The following is an 8069-nucleotide window of genomic DNA, read 5'->3' as shown; positions in this document are numbered from 1 at the left end:
CTTTTAATCCCCTTTCTCCTGCTCTTCCCGCTTGCTACTTCGGGCGTCCCTGAGTTGTCTCTCCTCACCTGTAACCCTGGGGCTGACCCAGGGTTGAGCACCTACTATGTACTAAGCATTTTATTTTACTTCATTAACTTTAAATCTTCACAGTGGCCCATAAGGTGATATTATCACCAAATTATAGAAAAAGATATGAATGTTCAGAGAAGTTAAATAATTTGTTCAAGTAGTATTGGAGCTGAGATTTGAACTTGGGTCTCTGATTTCAAAGCTATTGTTTTCTCCTACTGCTGTGTTTTGCTAGCTCTGTGGCATTCTGCCCTTTATTGGTAGTTGTATGAGATTGAGAATCACGATGTCTTTATCATTCAGTAAATATTTGTGGAATGAATAAAAAGGGGGGGTTATAATAGAAATACTCATTGACAGGTTTGGGAAATAACCATTTTTAGCAAAAGGATCTACATAGCTAATGACAGAGCATTGACTCAAGTTGGGCTGTTGGGTCAATGCCCTGTTCTTCATTGTAAGTCATATGACACCTACTTCTATGCAGTGAGCATTTGTTAGAGTTAAATGAAATACTGATGATAAAATCTGTGCTATAGGGAGTGATTGTGTCTCCCTTTCTCTGTGATTTGATTTTCTGTTGGTTATACATGTTGAGTAGGAACTATCTCCTTGTTTACTACTAAATACTGTAAATAAGAAACCATAATTGGTTTCCTCCCACTTGTGTTTTACATGGTTGATATATTTAAGGTTATTAACAGCCGAGATGATCAATGCTTCTTTTGTGGCAGGGAGTCGTCGCATGGTGGATGTCATGGATGTGAACACACAGAAAGGCATTGAAATGACCATGGCTCAGTGGACACGCTACTATGAGACCCCAGAGGAGGAGAGAGAGAAGCTCTATAATGTCATCAGCCTGGAGTTCAGCCATACCCGGCTGGAGAACATGGTGCAAAGGCCCTCTACGGTGAGTCTGGTCATTTTCCACATTGTCACTGTCACCAAGAGGGTTGTTTAGATACTGGAAATGTTTATCACGTTTTGTATATACTAGGATTAAGATAAAGGTGAATAGGACAGTTTGACAAGAGTAACTTGTAGTTTTAGTGTGTTCTGCGTTTTCCACAATCACTTAATTTTAGGTAGACAGGAGTCATTCTGGTTTGCATAGTCTCACTGCCTGTAACTTAATTTAAGAACTTGGCTACAGCATATAATGGGAAGACTCTTAAGATTAACTGTTACGAGGATCAGCAGTGGGAGGTTTGCCTGAGGAACATCTGTCCTGTAGTTTGACACTTGTTGAAAAGCTGGGAGATTGCTTTAGAGACAAGTGATCATTTTATGAGGTGGTTGCTTGAGAAGGATGACTCGGAACAGTAGAAAGCCAGCCCGTCCTCCGAGGAAGTGAGCTGACTGTGGGGCTGATCTTTTGCTGTCCTGCTGGTGGATGCTGGTTTAGCTCATCTTGAGGCAGAGCAGTGACGGCCTGCGGGGTCCTGGGAGTGCTTATTCCCCTAAGGGGCTTGCTTTCACTTCTGGAATACACCTGGTCATATTTGCACCTAGGCTTTCCTGAGTCAGAACTCCCTTGAGCCAAGTATTCCACCTGGAACAGTGGAACTTGGAATACTCTTGTCATTTTATTAAAGTCAAGCTCTCAGAAGTTTATCCTAGCTCCATTCAAAGTATACTAACGCATTTAATTTTCAGAGTTGAAATGTAGCAATAGCTTATAACATCATTACTTAATACCTACATTCCTGTAGCCTGCTTCTTTGTTTTGGTGGGGGGGGGGCACCATTCTTATCACTGACAAACTGATATGTATAGACTGAGGTAGAGGGTGTTCTCAGTATTTCTGTCTGAACCATATTTCCTGTCATTGCTTCTTATTACTGGAGAGGAGGCAGCGAAATGCAGGATTTCTCATTAGGCAGGTTTCTTTTCCCCAGAATGACTAGAATTCTTTTTATATTATCATTGCTTGTTTGATCATGTGGAAGTAGAGGAAAACAGTGGTTAGAATTTAGCTTTCTTGTTAAGCAAACATGGTCCACTTAAACTAATTACTTCAGAAGTAAAGAATTCAGTAAGAGAGGGATATGAGAATCACAATAACATTGTTTATAACTTTATTTCCTTATTATTTTTAGACTCTCAGTTTAAACGTAGTACGATCATAGCTGTAAAAATTTAGAAATGTGTGGCTGCTCACAAATTGCCTTCTCTGTACCATCATGCATGTATTCATTTTGTCCTTAGTGTTAGTGATAAAAATGCTACATCATTTTATAAAAATGGAGCATTAGAACCTATGAAAGGGTCAGAAATAGAAGATTATTCAGGGGTCCGAGGCCACGCTGCACCAGTATCTTCCAGGGACCTAAATATAGACAGTGAGATTGAGTGAGGCATTGGTAAGGCTGCTCCTGAAAACAAGCCTGTTCTGACCTTGCTGTCTCAGCAGTAACGTACTTATTCTACTCGAATTTTGTCCAGCAAACTATAGCCATCCGTTTATCTAGGTCTGCTGTAATAGCTCAGTAATTTTTTTTTAAGGCCAACTTTATTGCAATACAGTTGACATATGATAAAATGCATCCATTTTCCGTGTACATTTTGATGAATTGCGACAAGTGCATTCACTGTGTAACCACCACCAAAATCGAGATATAGAACATTTCCTGTTGGTGTTTCTCAGACCTAGAGCTTCTTGTCTCTTACAGTCCTCACCACCTCGAGCATGAGCTTACTGGTTCACCAAGTGCCTACCATGTGCTTAAAGCACACTGCTAGGTGCTTAGAGCCACAGTGGAAAAGAAGATCACTCTTGTCTTCAAAATGCTTAACTTCTTATGAGGAACAAAATAGGTGTTTATGTAAACTACTTACTATATGGTAAGTGCTTCAAAAGTAAATAAAGAAGCAGCATTGTGAGAGCACATAGGAAGGGCCCACCTACCCTAGCTGGAGGAATTAGTTCCTGAGTTTGACATAAAGGAAAAAATGAGGCAAAGAGGGTGAAGAGTAAAACTCTAGGGTGAAGCATGTATAAAAGTAGGTGCAGGGAAGGAAATGTTGGCAGCTTTTAAGTGGTCATACTGGGTGTTAGCATAAAGAGGAATTTCCTGGCGAAAAGAGGTCATTTAGTGAGAGGGAGGTAACATTTGGCAAAACGTACAATCTGCAGATTTGGTTTGTGATGGGGGAGCTAGTTCGTGGAAAGCTGTAAGATGTTTTTGCACAGTGTATGGGGATGTTGTTGTTAGAGTGGTATGCCATCGAGTGGATTCTGACCTAGCGTGATTGTCTAGGACAGAGTAGAGCTGCCCTGTAGAGTTTCCTAGGCTGAGATATTTACAGGAGCAGATTGCCAGGTCTTTTCTCCTACAGAGCAGCTGGTGTGTTTGAACCAGTGACCTTTTTGGTTAGCAGCTGAGTTGGCTTATCCATTGCACCACCAGAGTTCCTTATGGGTATATTAAGTCTGAGGTCTTGGACTTCTTGCCAGTTTAGCCATGGTATTGGTGCAGAGCAGACAGAAACTGGTGATTATCCTTAGTGGGGACTGGCTCTCAGGTGAATCAGGCCATTTAGCAAAAGGCCTTTCCAGAGGCTAAGGATTAACCTAAGAAGAAAAGTATGAGCATGTTGTCACCATATTCTTTCTGTAGTCATATGATACCTAATAGTACCAAGTCAGAGGAGGACAGAATGAATGACTTGTTGCTACAGGTAAGAAATTCTAGTCAGAGAAATTCAGCTTTCTCTAAATGAACACTTGGTAAAAAAAAAAAATATTCATGTGTTCCCACATCTTCTTCCTGTTATCCAGACATAAGTGGGTCAGTGTTCTGGGCCCAGTGGATACTGGGTTAAAACTGTTGGTTCCCTGAGCAGAAATCCTTCGAAATGGAGCAGCAGACTTTAATAGTTACTCCTGACCTTGCTTGTTTCTTCCTTGTCATTGGTGATCCCTTTCAGACATGCCTGTGGGTAACAGCTGGATGTTCCCTGGACTCCTGAATCATAAACACATTTGTCTAGATACATACTGTTCAGATTTGTAGATTTTCTCATAAAGCTCACCAGCTGCATATTTTTCAGGCTGTAAGTTAGGTATTTGCAGCATCAGCACTCAGGGTTGTTGACTCACACACCTTATTCACCTGTGCAAAAAGGGCATGGAGGTGGCCTCTTCTGACCTTCTCTAACTTCACAGGAGGAAGCCAGAATCACCATCAGCAGCCCAAGGCTTATTTCTATGAGGCCAGACAAGCTGCCACCCTCCAGCCTTTTACTAATTCTGACACCAACCGTCCCTCCCACAGCACTCACTCTTTCTCTGCTGGGTTCAATAATTTGTTGCAGTGGCCACACAGAACTCACAGACAATATTCACGATGATGGGGTTTATTGTGGAAGTAACAGGCTACAGTTCAGGTTCAGGAATGTGCTCAGGATACACTTCTTTAATCAGGGCAGTCTCTCCTCTGCTGTGCCCTCAGACACGCCTCTCTGGCCTTTGGCCTCTCAGCCTGGCCTCTGCCTCTGTGGGCCAGGTAAGCTTGCTGCTGTGTCTCATGCCTCTTGTTTCCCCTGCCACCATCTCTCTACCAGGGTATCTCTCAGCCAAGGAGGTCCAGGGCAGGGATCTCAGGTCCAGGGATGCGTTCTACTTCACCCCCAGCTCTTCTCTCTTGATGGCAGTGAGATCCCCTCTCTGCCTCTAAAACCAAAGACCAAACTCATCGCCATCGAGTTGGATCTGACTCATGGCGACCCCTCCTTGGGTTTCCGAATCTAGGGAAGTAGATTGCCCAATCTTCCTTCCTCTAGGAAGGCCCATTTTGAGCCTGGCAGAGTGACAAGGCTAACCAACGCCAACATCAGAGTTCTCCACACCTTATTTGCATGGTCCCTCCCGATAATCTGGTGGGGCTTACAAAGACTGTGGCTAGTAAAGCCCCACCAAGGCATTCACTGCAGTGCAGCCTAAGACTGTTGCTTAGAGTTCAGTGGTTGAGTGCAGGTATTTGAGCGTACAGGATATGTTACAGCTCAGTGGAAAGTATTGGATTAAAATGTTACTTTTTTCTCCTCATTTCTTTCAGTAAATGTTATTTAAAAGTTTCCTAAGCTCTAATAACATTGTTTCAAATTTGTGACACTTAAATTTACATTTAATTCTTGCAACATCTCTTTGAACTGATTGTCTTCATTTTTCAGGTAAGTTTCAGGCACTTGGATGATCTTGAAGAAACATGACAGAGCTGGAGTTTCTGATTCCTAACCTCATAGTTTCTATCCCCCATTGCTCATGCAGGGCTCCAGGTCAACCTCTTGCTCTTCCGCTCTCTTGCTCGCTCTCTTGCTCTCTCTCTCTCTCTCTCTCTCTCTCTGTTTCTGTCTCTTGCTCTGTCTTTGTCTCTCGCTCTGGTTCTGGCTCTCACTCTTCCTCTCTACCTTAGCTGAGCTTATCTTGCCCTAACTGCTCTAACAGTGGTATGTCTTTTGGTAAATTTCAAGTACCTTTGAGACAGCATCTTTTACAGATCCAAAAAAAAAAGCAGCAAATTATACCAGTGTTGATACGAAGAATGACCTTACATCATTTAATGACTCCATTTTGATTAGTGTTGTCTTTTTAATCATGTGGATGCAACCCTTCGTCTTTATCCTAATTTAATAGTTATTTCTAGAATATTTGCCTATTGCCCCTAAGATTCACCAACATATTGCAATTTGCCTCTAATTGTAATCTTTCAGTATATATTCTGAGAAATTGTATTTCTCTTGTCTTTAAATTCTCTTTAACCCTGACCTTCCTTTGAACCCTAAATGTTTTCCCTTTCTTTCTAAAGGTGGATTTTATTGACTGGGTAGACAACATGTGGCCACGGCATTTGAAGGAGAGTCAGACTGAATCAACAAATGCCATCCTGGAGATGCAGTATCCGAAAGTGCAGAAGTAAGGGACTCCCTGCATCCCCTCAGGGTGCTTGGGGAGAGCACAGTGATAGCAAGAGATGGGTCCTCCCCCAGGAGAGTCACTCATGTCCCGAATGATCCAAAAGATGAATTATTGAAAGGGTAGGCTTTTACACTTCCCAAGGACAGTGTGTATAAGAGTGCCATAGCTCGTAATCACCAGATTCTATCCTTCTGGCAGTGTGATGGCTTGAGATTGTGTTCCTCTCATGGAATGGGAGTACCCTGGGTGTGGGGAGGAGTCCACAGGGCAGTGTACATTGTAGCAAGGTGGGCCTCTCATTCTCACCAGTGCACTAATGCTGCTGCTTTTTCTGGGTCAGGTACTGTCTAATGAGTGTTCGAGGCTGCTATACTGACTTCCATGTGGACTTTGGTGGTACCTCTGTTTGGTATCACATCCATCAAGGGGGAAAGGTACGGTCATAGTTGTGATGGGGGTTGGACTCTGAAGCTGGTTGTGTGACTAAGCTTCAATTCATGCATGCTTCATATACCCTAAAGGTGAATCTCAGGATATTGTCCCACCCGCCCCCCTGGAGAGAATCATAGATTGTGTGGTGCTTCCTGGCTAGACACTCAGTGGGAAGTAGTGTTCGTCTAGGTGCTGTTGTCATGCCAGTACTGGCACCATACTCAGAACCACCACAGACCTGTTTGTGGATCCCAAAGGAGGGTCCTCGTGAACCCACAGAACTGTTTTTAGGAAGATAAAGTAATTTTTCTACATGGAAATATAATAAAGTGGTGGGAGGAACGCATTTTAGATTGATTCACAGTGAAATCATCAAATGAGGATCCTAACCAGCTTTGCCTTTGCAGAAGCATGGGTCTAAAACAGGACCACAGTGAGCCTTTACATCCTCACTGAGGATGCCAATGGATTTTGACAAATGAGATTACCCTCATTTGTGATGAATGTCAGAGTATTTCTGAATGCTGTGTGAAAATGGCAGTATAGAATTAATCTCAGAGATTTGTAGCATACTCTGTTGTTACCTTTTTCCCTACTGAAAGTCCTTGTCCTGGGTATACTGGAGAGAAAGTGGAAATGGAATGGAGAGAGAGAAGATATTTAGAATGGGAGGGCCTAATCGAGTGCAGCTGGACCTTTGAGTGCAAAAGTCATTCACGATTTTTTTAAGTTCTGTCCTGTTAGTGTTTGTTACTGCCTTGGAACCAAGCAACCCGGGACAGTCTCTTAAAGACACTGCACCAGACTAATTGTACCTCCTAGTAGGACGATACGGGCCAGGATGGCAGGCTCATATAAAGGACTGCCTAGGTAACGAGCCAAATGACCCATTTCTGTCTGAATCCTGGGTGGGTTCTGGGTTTTACGTCAAACCCTAGGGAAGTCCTAAATGCTGTTTGATCAAGTGGAAGACAAATATCTACTTCTTTGAATCCCTTAGAGTTTCCCAAATAGTTAAGGTGTGTAGACTGGGGGATTGCTTCCCTGTTGTCTACCTGGTGGTCTTAACTTTGTACCTGTTCATCAGTGAAGGGATACGACTGGGTCATGTCAATGGCTGTTAACGGACTGAAGTTTTTTAACTCACAGGTCTTCTGGCTCATCCCCCCTACAGCCCACAACCTGGAGCTGTACGAGAATTGGCTGCTGTCAGGGAAACAGGGAGACATCTTTCTGGGTGACCGAGTGTCAGATTGCCAGCGCATTGAGCTCAAGCAGGGTTATACCTTCGTCATTCCCTCAGGTAAGCAGGATGGAGAAAAGTGGTGGTTTGCTGTAGCCACGGTCTTTTCTTAAGCTTAAAAAAGAATCAGTAGTGGCCCATCAAGAATGGTTTTGATAGTGGGGTGGGCAGGAAACTGGGGTCCTCTCCTGTCCTTGTGGAGTGCATGCTGAGAACTCACTCAAAAAAAAGGTGGTGCATTGCCACTGACCGTATACATCAGAAATGCCCTGGAGGCTTTTCACATATTCATGTGTGGGCTCCACATTGTTGTTGTTGTTGTTGTTGTTATGTGCCGTCGAGTCAGCCCTGACTCATAGCGACCCCTCCTTGGGTTTCCGAGGCAGTATCACTACGGAC

At 43.3% G+C, this 8069-nt stretch overlaps 1 protein-coding gene across 1 annotated transcript in view; it reads left to right on the top strand.

The window, feature by feature from the left end:
- KDM2A (lysine demethylase 2A) overlaps positions 1-8069 on the top strand; it is a 74081-nt gene that overhangs the window by 9766 nt on the left and 56246 nt on the right. Inside the window, exons 4-7 of the mRNA XM_007944947.2 lie at positions 807-985; positions 5886-5992; positions 6336-6429; positions 7577-7730. Of these exons, the coding sequence (XP_007943138.2) occupies positions 807-985; positions 5886-5992; positions 6336-6429; positions 7577-7730 (534 nt within the window). The remainder of the gene's footprint in view (positions 1-806; positions 986-5885; positions 5993-6335; positions 6430-7576; positions 7731-8069) is intronic.

The sequence above is a fragment of the Orycteropus afer genome, unplaced genomic scaffold, assembly GCF_000298275.1.
Source record: "Orycteropus afer afer isolate SDZICR_OR568_19922 unplaced genomic scaffold, OryAfe1.0 scaffold00130, whole genome shotgun sequence".
NCBI lineage: Eukaryota > Metazoa > Chordata > Mammalia > Tubulidentata > Orycteropodidae > Orycteropus > Orycteropus afer.
Note: the sequence above shows the minus strand (reverse complement) of the source record. Positions and strands in the feature narration are given on the sequence as shown.